The sequence below is a fragment of the Pituophis catenifer genome, unplaced genomic scaffold (genome assembly GCF_029215685.1).
Source record: "Pituophis catenifer annectens isolate HBS135680 unplaced genomic scaffold, rPitCat1.0.hap2 SCAF_2, whole genome shotgun sequence".
Taxonomy (NCBI): Eukaryota; Metazoa; Chordata; class Lepidosauria; order Squamata; family Colubridae; genus Pituophis; species Pituophis catenifer.
The window spans coordinates 102,476,922-102,495,706 of NW_027256882.1; the positions used below are offsets into that span (position 1 = coordinate 102,476,922).

General features: G+C 38.6%; 1 protein-coding gene across 9 annotated transcripts in view; it reads right to left on the minus strand.

The window, feature by feature from the left end:
• Positions 1 to 8,979: 8,979 nt before the first annotated feature.
• JADE2 (jade family PHD finger 2) overlaps positions 8,980 to 18,785 on the minus strand; it is a 216,999-nt gene continuing 207,193 nt past the window's right edge. For 8 of the 9 annotated variants that reach the window (XM_070937302.1, XM_070937296.1, XM_070937295.1 and 5 more), the window contains 2 exons: positions 18,049 to 18,177; positions 8,980 to 15,067 (listed from right to left, as the gene is read on the minus strand). In XM_070937302.1, the coding sequence (XP_070793403.1) occupies positions 14,175 to 15,067; positions 18,049 to 18,177 (1,022 nt within the window). In that variant the 3' untranslated portion in view covers positions 8,980 to 14,174. The remainder of the gene's footprint in view (positions 15,068 to 18,048; positions 18,178 to 18,785) is intronic. The other variant, XM_070937303.1, reaches the window with a different exon arrangement.

Sequence of the window (18,785 nt, forward strand, 5' to 3'; positions counted from 1 at the left end):
TCCAAACACATAATTCTTTCTTCTAAGCATCTCCTGGGGATAATTTCATATTCATAAAAACTTTATGGATAGGCTGGGTTCACCAAATGAACTATATAGAGAGTAGGGGCTTAAAACCAGGCCTTCCTTGTTTCCTAGTCCAATATTTTACTACTGTTCTGTTCTGAAGTGGCTTTATATAACTAGACAAAGTACCGGTATTAAGTTTTGTTTGTTTTTCTTTCAGATGTTGGATTTCTTTTTGTCCTATTGTGATAGCTGGTGAAAAACTGGATAATTATGGATGTCTAGTTTCCATAGGATTTTCTGTTAAAATAGTGGTCATCATAATGCAGCATTTACAGGTAGTCCTCAACTTAGGACCATTTTTTTAGCAACCATTTGAACTTAGACTTAGATTAACTTTATTGTCACTTTGAATGTACACTAATTGGCATACATTAAAATGAAATTTTGTTACATCAGCGCTGAACGAATGGACTTATGATCTGTGCCCAAAGCTATGGTCATTGCAGTGCCCCCATGTCATCTGATCATAATTTGGGCATTTGGCAGCCTGCCACATTTCGACTGTGGGGGCACTGCAATTTCCATCACCCAGCTCCATGATGGCGAACCTATGGCATGCGTGCCAGACGTGGAATGCCTAGCCTTCTCTGTGGGCACGCACGCCGTTGCCCCAGCCCAGTTCCAACCCCCTCCATGGTATTGACCCGGCTCTTTGCCTCCCCACCCGCTTCGGAGCATTTTCCGTGGGGAAGTGAAGGGCCTTGGTTGGAGGCAACGGACATAAAATGCAGCAGCAGCTCCAGACCGCACCAAGTTCTCAAACTGGTAGCCCCCCTCCGACCCTCTCTCTCTCTCTCCTCTCCCCCAAGTCCAGAGGGGACTCCCCCCTGGGTTTCCTGGTTCACGTTTCTGAATCCTGGTTTTTTTCTGGGTGGGGGGGGAAGAGAGACACTCCGCAAAATGTGTGCTTAAATCTCGTGCTGGTGCAAAGTCCTGATTATTAAAGACGGGGATGGGGAAAAGATCCCATTCCTTTCTCAAGGACCCAGGAAAAGTGGAATAAAAACAGGTGTGTGTGTGTGTGTGTGTGTGTGTGTGTGTGTGTGTGTGTGTGTGTAAATAACAGCCCGGGATAGCTTCGGCCACAAACAACAGCTGCTGTTATTTTTGCTGAGAGCTTCTAAGTTACACAACATTCTTTAATAAATACTAACAATAATGAACCATAATATACAGGATTAAAAGAAGGAAGGTGAAATCAGAGGAGGGGAGAGGGAAGGAAGGAAGGAAGGAAGGAAGGAAGGAAGGAAGGAAGGAAGGAAGGAAGGAAGGAAGGAAGGAAGGAAGGAAGGAAAAAAAAGAAGGAAGGAAGGAATAAGGATGTGATGACCCTCCAGAGGCTACTGCTCCTATCATTCCTGAAGTCAAGTTGTGCTGTTAAAGAAATCCAGTGCCACCAGGGAGAAGTCAAGTTGTGAAAGAGTGATTGAAAATCCTCACAAAACCTCATTATTCCGGTTAAGTTGCCATGTTGGCACTTTGTGATAAATAAGTAGGTTTTGGGTTGCAGTTTGGGCACTTGGTCCCTAAAAGGTTTGCCATCACTGACCCAGCTATTTCTGTCCTTCTTCTCCCATTTTTCACAGTGCAAAGCCAGCCATTTGGCCCGTTGTGTGGCTCAAAGGGGCATGCAATTTTGGCATACTGTGGTTCCTTTAAGTTGCTTTGTGCTTTTTTTTTTTTTTTCCTTTTTCACCATGCAAAGTCAGCCTCAAAGGTCCAGCAGCCAGTTTGGGCATGCGTTGTCACCATCAGGAGCAAGAAGATGGCAATAAAGATCAGCAGGGTTACAGGGGTCTTGGAGTGCAGGGTGAATGGGACTGGGCTGGGTGTGGGGGGCGGGATTGCAGCTTCCCATGACAGGGCAATCAACCCCAGAGCCAGATGATTATGCGGCTGCTTGAAACCTCTCAATACAGGGTGCAGGGCAGCCAAAAAGACAGCAATGTAGAGGAGATAGGCAGGGGAAGTTAGAAGCAATCCCTCCCTTATCTTACTGAGGTTTGGGGCTGGGAGGGATCATTCCCGGAATGGCTTGGCTCAGCTTGGCCTGGCCTGGGTCCTCAGCTAACGACTGGTAAAGTTCACTTAATGATAGCAGCAGGGCTTGCAGTCACTAAGTGATTGCAGTCATTTACAACCGCATTCTTTAGTGGCCAAAATTCCAGCCCCAACTATGGCCATAAATTGTGGACTATCTGTATGCAGTTCATCCAATCTTCTCTTCTATAGACAAAAAAGATAGCCTAGAAAAGCACGATTAAGATTTTCTCCACAGCAGGAAAATGATATCCCATGAACCATGTTTATCAACTTGGTGGCATATTTCCTAAATGCTGAGACAATCAAACCCAGATGACTTGCTTATGATTTGAGGTAACCGTCATGAATCTGGCAGATTCTCATTCACAACTATGGACCTTTATGAGTGGAAACTATATAACTGCCACTAGGTGGCCATTTATCCCTGAAAAGTAAAATATTCATCTTTAAATGGCATTCTTATAGTCATTATTCCTGGTAAAAATGTCCACTATTTCATCTCCAGAATGAAAGAATGCTATTCGATTATTATTTTCTTTGGCTTCAGACCAACACTGACAACAGTTTGTAGTTTACAGCTATTTACTTTGGATATGAAATCAGCAGAAAGTTGTTTTTTTCGTAGAGGTTTTGTTCCATTTCTTTTGGTATATTGTTTATGTATACGACAGGCGAGTTTCTGCCAGGTTAAGCCACATTATGCAAAGCACAGAAAGGATGTAAAAAATAGCAAGCCAAAGAGATGAAACATCTGCAATAGAATAAAGGAAGCAATGTGAGATTTTGTTCGCACCCACACACTTCACTCTGCAGCTCCATAGCTTTTTGACTTTGGTAGCCATCCTTTGTTGTACAATGTTCACATTCCAATCCACACACAACCATTCCTTCTTTAAACACTTAAGGCTCTCAACTCCATTCAACCATCATGTTTTGACCTATTCATATCTTTGTTTTTGCACTTCAAAACATAATTATATAAATACAGATGTATTATAAATATTGTAATTGTGTAAAAAAAACTTTATATAATCAAATCGACTCAACATATTTCTTATGGACTAGTCATACACATTAAGATTCAATCTACTTTCTTCCAGCATGCTTTTATTCTTGACTCTCGTTTCATCGCATACATTTTTCAGGTACCCCATTTCCACATTATTTTTATTTATTTATTTATTTGTCAAGCATATATAAGATAACAGATAAAATTATAAACATAATTTGAATACATGAAAAGAGTAAGAGTAAAAAGGAATATTAGGACAGGGACGGTAGGCACGCTGGTGCACTTATGCACACCCCTTACAGACCTCTTAGGAATGGGGTGAGGTCAACAGTAGACAGCCTAAAGTTAAGGTTTTGGGGTTTTGGGGAAGAAACCACAGAGTCAGGTAGTGCATTCCAGGCATTGACCACTCTGTTACTGAAGTCATATTTTCTGCAATCAAGTTTGGAGCGGTTTACCTTAAGTTTGTATCTATTGTTTGCTCATGTATTGTTATGGTTGAAGCTGAAGTAGTCAGCTAGGTAGGACATTGTGGCAGATAATTTTATGTACTATGCTTAGGTCAGACCGAAGTTGGCGTAGTTCTAAATTGTCTAAGCCCAAAATTTGAAGTCTGGTGGCATAAGGTATTTTATTGCGGGTAGAGGAATGGAGAACTCTTCTCGTAAAATATTCAAGTTACTTTTCCTTTCTTTGCATCAGAAGTGCTATCTTTTTTCTTCTGTTGACAAACATTTATTTCTCCTAACCAGGGGCATCTCTAGGGGACTCAGAAAAGCCATAGTGACAGGCGTGACTGTGGCATTGAAAACCCCTCCTCTTTAATGTAAGTCTCGACATGTGAAAAAGCAAAACTTCTCCATGTTCCCTCTTGCAGGCCATCAATCCAAATCTCTCCAAGCACCTTCCCAAGCAGGCATAAGAAATGAATGATCCTGGAGTTTTTGCATTCACTCTTGTTATGTTTTCCTGTATAGAGGGGAACAATAAGCTAATTCTTCCAATTGTGAGGTAGCAGATATGCCATCTTCATCCCTATGTTAAGCAAAGCAATGTAGCCATTTATTAGCAAGGCATATTTATGCTTTAATATTTTGCCTTAATATTTTGCCAGTTACATCATTTTCACCCGTAGCCTTATGATTTCTGAAAATTTATGAGTTCTTTCTCACATTTTTTCTTGGCAGATACATGTTTTTTGGCACAATTCCACTTTGAATCCCTTTCATTGCTATTTAAATCTCTTACAGTGTTCCCTCCTGTAAGTTCCATTCCAAGTAATTTCCTCAAATTTATTTTTAATTCTAGTCATTCATTCTGCTGGAAATACCTTGTTTATGACTTTACAGCGTTACAGTCATTTCTCAAGCAACTTGTTTACTTTTATGAAAATTGCTGCACATTTTTTCTGGCTTTTTAAAAAACTTAGCCATTCCTTATTTTCTTTAAGTTGCTGCAACTTGTTTTTTCTCTCATAATAAAACCAAACATCTTTGTAAGGGTCTTTGATCAGCTTTTATGGTAAAAAGATAGCTTGACATAACAATTGGATATTGTTATTGGGAAAGGGGGAAAATAGGACAATAAAATGACATATATAAATAAATTGTACAGTTGTATAACATGATGAAGATATTTGGCCACCTGATGTGTGAGTAGCCCTTAAAAATGATAAACATAAAATTTATCAGTGTGGGCCCTGTATCTGGAAATGATTGGGGTGATCAGAGTACATCTTGGGACACTATATGAGAATATGAGCAAGAATTTCTACCTCCCTGTATCAGCAAAAGCAAACTCTCTGCAAATAAGCTTATGAAATCTTCCCCCCAGTAGAATTAATGGGAGGGCATCAAAACAGGCTCTGGAAAAGGCCCATACATAATAGTTTAGATTGTGTAGATATGTTGCAGTAGAAGACATACGTCTAACATTTGGCAATAGCATTCAGTGGCAGTGGTGATGTCATTTTGACAAAATCCTCATCTTCTCTCTTTTACTATTGATTTGGCTTCTCCAAGGTTAATTGGCCAAATATTCAGGAGAGAGACAAAGAGTGCAAAGTTCGGCTATATAGATGCGGTGCCAATAACAGATTCAGATTATTAAGTCTTGACAGCAGCAGAGGCATCAGGCCTGTAAGGTCAAACATGATTCTGAATTCTGAGATTAAAATCCTAGTCTAGGCCTGAGCCTTAATACTTGTCACAGTGGTTTCAAACCTCAATATTGCATTGGGGATGCATTTTGGGGTACCAAACAAAGTCCTAAGGAAATTTGATTGAATGGCTTCAGAGGCCTCCAGGGTTGTGTACGGGTCCTATTGTATCCCATATAATAGGTTGGCAACTGTTTTAGCCATAAACAATTTAACTGCTGCTGGGATCTAATTTGCCCCCTGTTGCCTATGAAATTTAATTATTGCTTGTGTGCTCTTTTGGCCAATAGAAGAGACATAATTTACCTAGGCTGTTACTTTCTTGGAGCCCTGAAATACGATATGATACGATATACTATAAGTATTTAAAACATTTGACCTGGTCTAATTCATGGGACTCAATTGTCCATTTCTGCTTTTGCCTTTTGTTTGAAAAAACTAAAACTTTAGATTTATCATAATTGATTATTACAATAATTGTTCATCATTAGAGTAGGATGCCAGGGTTCTCAGTGCATGCTTGATACCTACAAAAGACAAGGAGAAAAGAAATCAGTGCAAAGTAAAATTGGGAGATGTCTATAGGCTAATTTAGACTCATGGATATTTCTGAAGAGTTTTGATCAGAAAGTTGATATATATGTTAAAAAGCAATAGTAGAATACATCCTTGTTTCACATTTGTGTCTGATAGATTGAATAAAATCAGAAAGGTCCCCTTTCCAGTTACCTCAGCTCCATTTTAACAGGAGTCTTCATCTGTAGAGGATTGGCTTATTCTTGAGATATTATCAAAAGTTGCCTTGAAATCAATAAAGGCTACATATAAATTCAAGTCAGTGGTTTGTATATTTATCTGCCAGATGTTGCAGCAATGGTGTATAGTAGAACGTCCTGTTTGAAACGTGACTTGCTTTGTGTCAATTATTCTGTCCTCTAATATTCAGGTTTGGAAACTGATAAATATGTGGCATATGCTAATGATGTTCAATAGACTAATTGGCCTATAATTAGCCAGATCATCCCTATCATCCTTTTAACATGAGTCAATTATAGCTTCCCCCCAATCCTCTGGAATTTTGGTTGTGTGGTTAAGGTATGAAAATAAATAGGCCAGTATATAGGATTCTACAAATTTGTATTAGATTTAATTAGCTCAAGGGGGATACAGTCAACCTCTGGGGGCTTTACTATGCTTGAGCTGATTAATGAGTTTTTATACTTCCTTGCGTTTGATTGGAGGCTACAATGACAGTGAGGATAATGTCTATGGAGATTCTCAGTCTTCCAGGTCATGGTTGTCCCAAAGGTGCTTTTTTTCCAAGAGGCAACTGGACTTCCTGCTTTTTCTTTGAAGACATTTTACTCCTCATCCAAGAAGCTTCTTCAACTTTTGAGCTGACAGTGAGGATAATGGTATATCCATCAATAGGGGATAGCATGTGGGTAAAGTAAAGGCCTAGGTAGTGGTGTACCCAGGTACTTGAGGGATACCATAATGGAGTTGTATGTTGTTATGGTACGCCAAAATAGGGAGTGATTTTTGGACTGTGTGGCTTCGATTATCTATGACCAACTTTTTTTCTTTCTGATAAGGGCCTTATGTTTATGTTCCTTTAGACTTCTCTGTTACAGGGTTGGGAACTATCAGTGCCTGAGCAGAATATGTAGCCCCATGGGGGAAAAGATTTCTAAGTGGGCTTTCCTTTCCCTCAAAATACCACTCCAGGTACTTTGGTGCAAGGCTTCTACTATTGTCCTAAGATGTTTTGACTTCATTTACAGCAGATTTAGAAATCCCAGTCTGGGAGAGGGGATCTCAATTATTTAAAGTCAGCAGGACCTCCATTCTAAAATGTGCTATTAATGAAAAGCAAGAACACTTGCAATATTTTTCTTATCTATTCTGGTTTGGAGGCTCATTGCTCCAAAGGGAAATAATCAGATTCATCATAGGTTTTATTGTAAAATGCCCAGAATCACTTAGGTGAGATGGGTGGTGTAGAAATGTGATGGATGAATGAATGAATGAATGAATAAAATTTCCATTTCCAGTACATTTGGTCAGACAGATCACAGAGGATAAAGAATGCAGAATTTGGAGGCTAGCATTTCTGACTCATCAGTGATGATCAATGAAATATATTTCCAAGTACATTGTTTTAGAAGATGCAGCAGCAGTTTGTGCCTGGAAAAAAGCTTAAATGGCTTTTAGATTTCCCTGATGTCTTAATTGGCTTCTAATCCTTCAAAAGTCTAAACAGCTGATAAACTGGAGGGTAGCTCTACAAAAACCTATTCTCTCCTTCCCAATCTCTTCTTGCAGAAGTAGGCAAAGATAGCAAGAAGTCGGTAAAACTTTTGAAAAGTTTTCATTAAATTTTAAAAACTTGACAGGAGAAAATTGTTTAACCTCATTTGTTATATTTAAATTAACTTTTTAGAATGCAACTAAAATATCTTATTGGTAACTCACTTGTTTCTGATCATAAATGAAATCAGAACTCATTTACTTAGCAACTGAGGACCTGAAGAACTGTGTTGGATTTTGACCCCTAAGTGTTTGTAACTCCAATTCTAGCACATTTACCTGGTTGTCTATGTAAATGAACTTTAGAATGGGACACTTAATTTATTTGCCTTTTTACGTTTGACATATCTGCTGTTATTTGTATATAGCCAGTGTTTTGGCATTTGGAGATCCAAGGTCATTTATCTTTCTCATAGGATGCGTTTACAATCTTACAGATACTTCTTTGGTGACCATTCAAAGTTGTAACAGCACTGGAGGGGACTTACACTGGATCCTTGTAATTGCGGCCATTGCAGCATCCAAGCAGTCATGATTGTCCTACAGGTGCTTGGCAATTATGATGCTGCAATGTCTTGGGATCACTATTTGCGACTTTCATTGCTGGCTTCCAACAAGCAGCCAATGGGGAAGCCAGCAGGAAATTGGAAATGGTGATTACATGACCGTGGGATGCTGTAATTGTGCAGGATTTGCCTAACAAGTGGAACTGCTAGAATGGATGGTCCCTGTTACCCATTGTTAAGGAAGGACTATCTGGTATTGTTCACTTATTTAACTTGAAAGCCTAATGACATTAAAAGGAACATATACATTCAGTTTGGTTCTACATAACTATGATTTTACACCTAGTTGTTTAGTGTTAATAACAAAGTTTGTCATATAAAGCTGATAATTTTCTTTGCTATCAACTCCTGTTTTCTCCATCCTCCTCTTCACTAGGTTTCAATATTTAGTCTTGTAAGTTAAAAACACATAATCCATGCAACTTTAATTCTTGCTCTCTGGGTTGTATGTAGGCGTATGAACAGTCACTGGAATGTTTAGTGAACTAGAAAATAGATGAAAATAAGCACTTTCCTCTGCTTAAAAATCTTGTTTACTCACTGTTCTGTCTTTCGAGACATCAATTTCTGTTCCTAAACTATTGAAAAGTAGCTCATATAACATTCTGCAGCTTTTTTGTCTTTTAATTGAACTAGGGCACACCCATGGCCACACAATTAAGAAATTAACATTGAACGATATCATCCATCCTGATAGAAACAATTCATATTGCATATATTCATCTTAAAGTCTTGTGGACACTTGTGGACATATTAAAGGATGGTTTCCTTTAATACCGAGTTAACCTGGGCTGTTAAATATTTAACATTCAGATCAAGGGTACACAGAAAACACATCTTTATTGACTGCATTTGCTAACACATTGAAGAATGCAAAGGTATTTCTTTTTCCATAAGCAAATGGGCCATGGTCCCAATGTGTATTAAAGCATACACTAAATCGAAACATGATGAAAATTATGGCAGACAGACCTATTCCAAGGCAACACAAACAGCATGCATAATACAGCTTTCACACAGAACAACCTTGATACATTATATTGCTTTAAGGATTAACTAACATGAAAAATGTACAAAAAGGAGAAATAGGTTTTGCATTAATGAAAAATACATTTTTTTCTCTACAAAGGAATTTCTAATACAAGAAAATAAATATCGCAACATAAGCCAAAAATAATTTAAAATTGCTCTTTTCAATATATTTTCAATATTTCTCTTTTATATTAACAAATGGCACATCACTTTCTTTGAAACAAAGAAAACAGGCGGCCTTTGCCTCCTGTGACATTCATATTGTTTCCTGTAACTGATACAGAGTGGGCCTGTGTTGTGTCAGTGTGGAATGGACCAAAGTGTGCAAGAGATTCCTTAAAGAACAACCAAATTGCCACACCCATTTAGTAACAGGAAAGGGAGCTTTGTGACAGGTTGCAAGAACAGGCAGGAATGAATTTTACCCTTTCCCCCCCACTCTTTGGGGAGAAATGGCTAATTCTCCATTGTGCTTTGAGGAAAAGCACTGCCAAATCTTTGTTTCTTAAAAATGCTGACAAAATAACTATCAACAAAAGATTCAAAATAGACCACAAAACTCCTGTTTCCAAAAATTGAAGGTGAAATTTGAGTGCATTTGAGCATTTCCTAAAACTGGACTCTAAGACATTCCATTTAAATCTAAGGTTCAAAAACAATGTTTGATCCTTATTAATGAACACAAAAATGAGCTTTACCATAGCCATGTTAATACATAATCATGATGCTAACAGGATTCACCCTTTACAGTGCAAATGTCAATGCCTGAAGTTCACACATTATTGGATTAAAGACCTTTATGTAATAAAATAGACCATTTATGCTCCCCCCCGTTCATTTCAAAATACATTTATAATGCATCAAAAATATTTTTCACATACAATTCCTTTTTCCTTTATGCAAATCTCTCTAGCTTCTACAAGAAAAGAGGCAGGTGCTAAGTAGCAAAGGAAGATTGGCATTCTCCTTAAAAGGGTTTTGACGAATATGCACATAGCTGTCAACTGAGCAGGAGCTAACAGAGACACTACTGGAAACAACACAAAAGAACAGATTTTTAAGTAATTCAGAGCTGGATCTTAACCGTGACAAAACTCTCGCCTTGTGCGATGAGCAACTCCCTTCGACAGCTAGCTATATATATCAAGCCTCAAATACTAGAGAAGACTTTGATTTAACCATCTGGAGCATTTCACTGTGTTTATTCCACTACACTGCAACACTATTATTGGGGGCACAAACAAAATAAAAACAAAAAATGGACCTGCTGGCATCCCTTTGATGGCCTTCAGAGTGGGTAGTTTGGATTTGGAAGCAAACTATGTGCCTTATAACTTGTACCTGCTTAAGGCACTCACTTCAATCCTTTAAGCTCCCAGCCTCCCTCTTGCCAAATGGGGCCTGGCCTTGCCCACTTCTGGATTGCAACCTTCAGCACGTTCCCCTAAGTGAGGGCAGCCGCTGAATTAACGGAAGTTGTGCCCTCCTCCATATTACATTGTAACAGTTGGCAGAGGCTTCTTCTTTAATCCCATAGACTGAAACCAAGTCCAAGGCACTTACTGGACTTCACTGTAGCTGCCTTGGCAACTTTAAAGAGGCATGGACTAAAACTCCCAGAATAACCTCTTAAAAACTGCCAAAGTTGAGAAACATTTCTATAGGGACGTTGTGAATTCTTGTGAGCATTACTTAGTCTGAGCGTATTTTTTTTAAAAAAAAAACCAAATCCATATTCCTCAGTATTTTGCAAAAGTATATACACTTCATGAACCCAGCCTTATCGAGTTCTGTCATTCAGAGAAAGAACGTACAGGTTTCGACAAACAACTGACGTGTGTATGCGGATTTTTACCAATGTGCCTGAAATGCTTAGTAATGCACAATGTAAGAGGTGGAAAGCTGCAAAAGGAATCAGTGAAAACTCTTTATTTGCTGGCAGAAGCCCCTCTGGAGTCAAACCACTTCTGTGAGGGGAAGGGCAATTAAGTTATTAGGAAAAAGTGGGTTCCTGTTTCTTTGTGAAGTCTTCGGTATCCTTTTTTCTTACTCTCCATACAACAAATCCCACTCTAGTCTTGTAAACGTTTTCTCTCTGCAAAAAACATGATAGCTAAAGCAATATGAGCGTATCATATAGAAAGGGTTTACTCCAACACTCCATTCAACTCTGTGAAGTCCCACATGAATATAGGCTATCTTGTTCCCTCCAGTTTTAAGGAAGACTGTGAGTCGGCAACATTCAGTGAGATTTTTGTGATACATTTATCTATCTATCTATACATATATCACTTTTAAGATTGCACTGGAGACTCTGGACCATGGCAAAGTAATAATTATTTCTGTATTTTCTTTTTTAAAAAATGGTTTCATCATAGAATCCTATTCACAGTAAAAAAGCCGGGGTGTTCCATCCTTCTATACATCATCTAAATGAAGAGAGGTGTTGCTTTAGTTTGGTTGTTCTTTAAAGTTTTCCCCTTTTGCTGTCCTGTATTGAGTGAGCAAGCAAGTAATGCAGTAGCTGGCAAATGAAGCTGCATACAGCAAGATTTCTGGATTTTTTCTCTGTTTTTAAAGCAATAGTTGAACTAAAGCACACGGAAGCAAGATCCATTAAAGGCAGCATATTGATTATTTTGTATGACATAACTAGGATATTGTAGCTAAAGTCTAGCAAGCTTGATAAGATAAAACTAAGTCCTATTTACTGTATTTAACATTACCTGAACATACCAAGCCTTGAAGATGGAACAAAATTTACTTGCCAATCCATGTTAGGCTACTAACGTTGAATTGTTCCATTTTGGTCAATGATTTGAAAAATAGTTTTGCAATCATATATCAGCAAAACACTGACGTGTATTTGGCAACTGATTTTGGTTTCTTTCCAGAATAGAGATTCTCTAAATTATAGCTCAACTGGAATAGTATTATGGACTTCAGAAGACTGGTAAAAATAACGTGACTTTAAAAAAAAAAAAAAAAACCAAAATAAAAAAGAATTGCCTGTATATGGCATCGGAGAACAAAAAAACAAAAACAAAAAATAAAACACCAATATTGCTCTTACTGCAGTGAACAAGTAACATCAGAAATCACAATGGTGGAAGGTGGTTCAAATGATGAAAGCATCATCTTCAGCAAGCGTGCAAAGTGGGTCATGAATACGGATTTAGTCCTTTAGTTACTCAACAGCTTTTGCTCATAGTAAATTTCTGGTTTCTGGCTGTGCTATTTTACTATATTCTTTGGCATCCATAAAATAATTTCACAGATTCATCAGAATTACAAGATGCTTTTCTCCCCCAGTTTGAAAGTGTCCCAGTGTGCATATGTAAGGGTATGTATAAATGTGCGTATACCACATACACACATATACACACACACACACTTGTATTCAAAGTTACCTACCATCAGCAAAAATGTTTAGTGAACTTCACTTGTCTTTTTATTTTACTTCCCTGAGCTTACACTGGAGCCACTCCCATCAAACCTGTAGCAAACCTTAAAACCTTGACTATGTAACCTTTGAAGCCAAAACTGAATCAATAGTGTAACGAAGTGCAAACTTGGAGATCCGTATGACTCATAAGTCACACCAGCTTTTAAACAACATTTAAGGCTTATTAGAAACATCTGATGTACAGTATTACTGAAATATTTAGAATGCTGACTTCTGTGAATCACTCTCTTAGGATGTGTTGATGGCTCACTAACAAGTTTTTACTTCGAAAGGAAAGGAAATAAAGGGGAAAAGCCATCAATGTAATTAGTGTTTATAAAAACAAATGAGAAGGGAAAAGAAATGTTTCAATGATGCTGCCTCTTCAACCAAGGGACTGTTACTGTACAGAAGCAGCTCCTAAAGAGTTGAGCAGAGATTTATTGAGTTATCATGAAAGCACAGACTGGAGTTCTTTGAAGCTATTTGAATAATTCCCCCTCTGAGTAATTGAAACATTCTTCTTCTGATCTTTGTTTGGCCCATACTAGGCTACTTTAACCTGAGGAAATTATGGGGAATGGCTCTAATAATCAAAGGTTTAGGTTTTACCAATGAGTAATATAAATAATACCCCAAATTAATCTGGAAAGTACTGACAGAGAACAGAGCAGCTTTAGCGTGGATCTGTAATTTTTATCTACTGAGAGCTTTGGATGGGTCTTTATAGAACTGCTCAGCTGATAATTGGAGTGATAAGAGTTAAATCTTGGTTCTTGCTTCCTGGATGGACCCTAATTGAACTGAAGAGGTGAGGAAGAAGAAGGAAAAAAAAAAAGTTTAGTAGACCATAAATACAATGTTGTATTCCTCTACCCATTAAGTGCTTTCTTCAAATAAGCCTGTTGTGCTTCTTTAAAAAAAAGAATTGCTTATTTTACTTCATACTTGCACACGCAGACACACACACTGGCAAACCCTGCACATGTGTACACGCATGTGCAGGTGCACAGACACACATACCTATAAACATCTATTTTCACTATTCTACCTTCTATGGATATACTTGGCTTCCATAGTAGTATTCTCCTTCTGAAACATGCCCCGAAAGAGGCAGTAACATCTGGCAGATCATGAAATCAATTTGCTTAAGTAATGCCCATAAAACTGTCATCCCTGCATGAACAACAGACGCTGGCAATCTCAGATCTCCTCATTAAAATCCTGAGATGTCCTGCTTGCTCCCAGAAAACTGATGTCCTTAATAATGTGTATGCTTGCATTCTATGTAACCAAGTTATACATGTGACAAGGGTTAACTATTGTGACTGTATAGAAGTCTAAATTGGTGAAGCCTGGAGCTGTTTCTCAAGCATATAGAGAGAGGAAACAACAGTGCTCTTTTCTGAATTATATATACAAATTAAAAATGAAGTAACAAACCAAAACCCTTAGTTATGATACCAGTTGAAATTGGACATGGCAGTTTTAACTGGATTTAGGCCTCACAAAGCTGTCATGACTGCTCTCAGAGGTGCATTAAGATGCTAAAATACTCATTCTGAAATTATCCTCATTTCCTGAATCTAACTGGCTGTGGTGTCCTCTGCCACTTCCAGATTCTGTGTCAGAGTCACTCATTTCTGCATCTGAAAAGTAGCCATCAGTCTCATTGTCAAAAGGATGCAAAATAACCTTTGATCTTTCATTTTCTGGAGATCCATGAAGCATTTCAGGTGTCTTGTTCTGAGATCTTTGAGTCCCTTTGCCTTCTTTCGGTAATTTGAACCTCACCACTGTTTTCAGACTACCTACTGAATCAGGCACTTGAACCAGAGAGTTAGGATCTGTTGGAGTGTATTTCATGACATCCTCATCATGGTTTAGGTGATTTATGAGACTCGGGGACGCTTGAGAATCATTTGCTTTTGGAAGGGGAAGTGCAGGATGAGAAGAGCCCTTCTTAGATGTCTTTTTCACTTCACATGCCCCTTTGCGCTCTGTGTGTAGTTTGTCCATACTTTTCTCTGCCTTGCCATTTCTTAAATCATGGGATAAAGATTTTGTGGTATTATTTGCCAAATAACTGCTGTTAGTCCATTTATTTGAATCCTCTTCTTGATGTCTTTTAAAGAGGGCATTTAAGCCATTTCTTGCTGTTTTTTTCTTAGTGTGTGTTCGATGTTTACTTTTAGTTTTCTTAGTTGTGTCACTCTGTTTCAATGGGGACTTCAAGGAATGATCCATCATGAAACTTAATAAGGTCTCTTCATCTTGTAAAAGTTCCTCGGAAAGGCCTGGAGTGGTGTTTTCATGATGGCCGTTGTTCAAGGACCACCCACTCATTGCCATGTTCTCTGTGGTGATCTGTACAGATTGAGCCAACCAGCTATTGAAGAAGGTCCCGGCAATGGGAAAGGAAGTTGACAAGCCTATTGCAAGAATGGGTAGAAACATAGAATGCGTTAAGACCAGTCATTATTTTTTTTACAACTCATCATAAATTCAAACACTGTCTAATAATTAGATTACAAAAAATCAGTTCAATAATGCGATCAATCATGTGACCAACTTTTGCAACTTTCTGACAAGCAAAGTCAACAGGGAAGCCCGATTCACCAAACAACTGTGTCACTAACTTAATAACTACAGTGATTCAGTTAAAAACCGTGGCAAGAAAGTTTGTAAAATGGGGCAAACTTCACTTAACAAATGTCTCACTTAGCAACAGAAATTTTGGGCTCAATTGTGGTCATAAGTCAAGGACTACCTATAATGCCCTTTCCAGTGTTATACTTACCTTAATAATATCCAATGCATCCTTTTTGATATTGTTTTTTAACCATGAATATACAGTATGAGACAGAAATTGCTTGTACGAGTAATAATTAAAGGGCTGGTATCCATAAAATCCACAAGATATTTTCTAGTTTTTAAGTCACAACAAAACTCCAATAGGCTTCCTGCTCTTGAGAGATGGAAACCCCTGAATAGCAGTTTTAGATGAGTCAAATTATACATGATAATGGAAGGATATTTCATATAAATAAGCTATTTCACTTACAGGGCAAGGATAGGGAACAGGCAGAATACAGAAAGTATCCCATAAATTGGACACCCTACCAGAAAAAAAAAAAACACTTTCCACATGGGCCACTTGCTTTACTTCAGATAGTAGTGCCACCTGAAGATAGTTCCTAAAAAAGATATTGGTGGCTCTTATGATGCTTTGAAGAACAGGTCTCAAACTATGGAAGGCTTTAAAGATATCCATCAGTAAAACTGAACTAAAAATACACAAGAAGCCACTGTAATAGTTGTGAAATGCTCATGCAGTACCTGGACTCTATTAATAGCCTGGCAGATTGTTTTAATTTGAAGTTTCTGAACTGCTCCTGGAATTCTGTGCATTTCCACAGACTAATGTGGAGGCTACAGAGCGTGGATCACTATGAACATGCTGTTTCTCTAAACCAGAGCTCCTGGCCCGCGGGCCAGATGCATCACACGCTGGCCACGCCAATGCCCGGTTTAGCAAAAGGGAAAAAAGTCCCGATACATCACATGAGACTGCGAGTTTGACACCCCTGCTCTAAATCATCCACAGCAATGGATCTGCCATGATGAGGTTCTCCATCAGTGGACATCAGAACAGAGTTGGGGATCCCCTCTAGCTTATATGTCTCAAAGTAAAGCCAACCTTTCCTTCTGTGTAATAGTCTTTTCAAGCAGTGGTTTACATAGAGCGTCAAGATTTGGACTGAGGTCATAAGACACACTCTCCGCCTATACGTCATTCATTGTCTGCAGGGTGAGTTTACATCCCGCTGCTTGCTTTGCCATTCTCCTCCTCGTTTTTAGGACTTTGGGAATATTTACACTCTTCCCTCACTTCTCCAAGAGCATGGAAGCCAAAGCTTTCTAGAGCTATAATTTCCCATTGCTTTCATCAGTGAGAAAGCTGAAGAGGGAGTGAAATCTAGAAAATGGAATTTCTCATTAAGATAGCCCCTGCATTTTGAAGCAGTACCTCCCTGGAGCTAGGCTTGCCTTCTGCCTTCCCAATGGGTAAAACTGTTTCCAAGGGAATTATATGCTCCCAGTGATTTTTTTTTTTAATTTGATTTATATGCCGCCCTTCTCCGGAGACTCAGGGCGGCTTACAATGCGCTTTGAAGAAGTACTCCTTAATATGGATTAGGGTCAGCAGACAGGGCTTTGCAAGGGAAACAATGTTCTGGTCCAGTGGTGGGTTTCAATTTTTTTTTACTATTGGTTCTGTGGGTGTGGCTTGGTGAGCGTGGCATTGCTTGGTGGGTGTGGCAGGGAAAGGATATTGTAAAATCTCCATTCCCACCCTACTACAGGGGAAGGTTACTGCAAAATCCCCATTTCCTCCCGATCAGCTGGGACTTGGGAGGCAGAGAATAGATGGGGATGGGGCCAGTCAGTATTTTTACTATCGGTTCTCTGAATTATTCAAAATTTGCACTACCGGTTCTCCAGAACTGGTCAGAACCTGTTGAAACCCACCTCTGTTCTGGTCCCTGTTACTATCATCTGTCATCCTCTCCCAACAATCCAATACCATTTTAAGGAGCAACCCAGTTCTGTTTAAAGTCATGTGCGACTGCATCCAGAATTGGACTATATTGGGTCCATAACAGTGAATGTGGCCAATCTGAAACACACATTTATAGTCGTTTGCCCTTTCCATCAGCCCCACAAAATCATGCCTGTTCTTCCCATGCCCCATGTTCTTTTCTCTGGATACAGGTGTTCCAAAATCAGCACAGCCTGATTTTGCAGAAGTAGAAAATAAAATAAAGTACAGAAAATAAAAGTAGAAGTCCACTGCTTTTATTTTCTAAGGCTCCTAGATGAGCTATGTGGAATCCAGAGACATTGTTTAGAAGAAAAGATAACACTACATAAAAAGAAAGCAAATAAAAATGAAGTCAAGTAGGGCAGAGAGTCTGGCAAGTGCAAGAGAACATCCCCTAGTGAACCGATGCCTGCATACCATGAAGTCTATCCCAGCGTAGCAGCAACTGTGATGGTTTTTGTGTCACAACCTTAATGACCCAATTAAACAGCTGCATCCAAGAATATCTATAGTGGAACGGCCATTATATACTCGAGCACTCTGCCCAGAGGAATGCCATCTGCAGTTTGCAAAATATCATGCCCTATATATTTGACACATACTAGTATGAATGCAAAACTGATGAAAAAACGCAACTCCTGGTTTTCATAATTTACCCTGCACGGCTAAAATGAATGTGCGTCAAAGGTGAAATGAATATGAAAATATACTTAAACATTTATTTCTCAGAAAATATTTTGAGCATTTATAACCTCATCATCTAAAGGCTTGATAGATTTCAAATGTATATTTTGAAGTTAAACTTACCCAGCTGTCCCAGTACTAACTCATTCCCTGATTTTCTCTTTTCTTTCTTCTCAGGACTGCTTTTCCTATCATCTCTTCCTTTTCTTTTTGGGTCACTTCTCCTTCCTTTTGTTCTCTTTTCAGCTTGCTCTGTTCAAATTAAAAAACAGAATGAGTCAATAACACAATAAAGGTCTAGGTGCCATCAAATTGGTGCTGGCTTAGTGACCGCACAGATCCTGTCTGTGATTCTGTCCCTATCCTGGTAACACAAGGAACAGCACAGTAAAATATATTAAAAAAAAGAACATCAGCCACAGGGAGACTTCATAACCTGAGAAACCAGTGCTTATTTTATTAATTTAGAACACTGGCTTTCTTTCATGTTCTTCAAAATAACTTATGGTGAATTACAATTTGTAAAATATGCCAGATAAAACAGTAAAATATGTTAACAATTTTAAACATACAGTAACGTGTCTAATCAGAGAGCCAGTTTGGTGTAGTGGTTAAGGCATCAGGCTAGAAATCAGAAGAGTTTTAAGTTCTAGTCTTGCCTTGAACACAAAGTCAAGTGGGTGACCCTGGGCCAGTCATACTCTCTCAGCCCTAGGAAGAAGACAATGGCAAATCATTTTCAAAAAAATCTTCCTAAGAAAAACTGCAGGGACTAGTCTAGATAGTCACAAGGAGTCAACACTGACTCCAAGATAGCAAATGAAAATAAAAATGTGAAATGACAGAGACACGATGAGCTG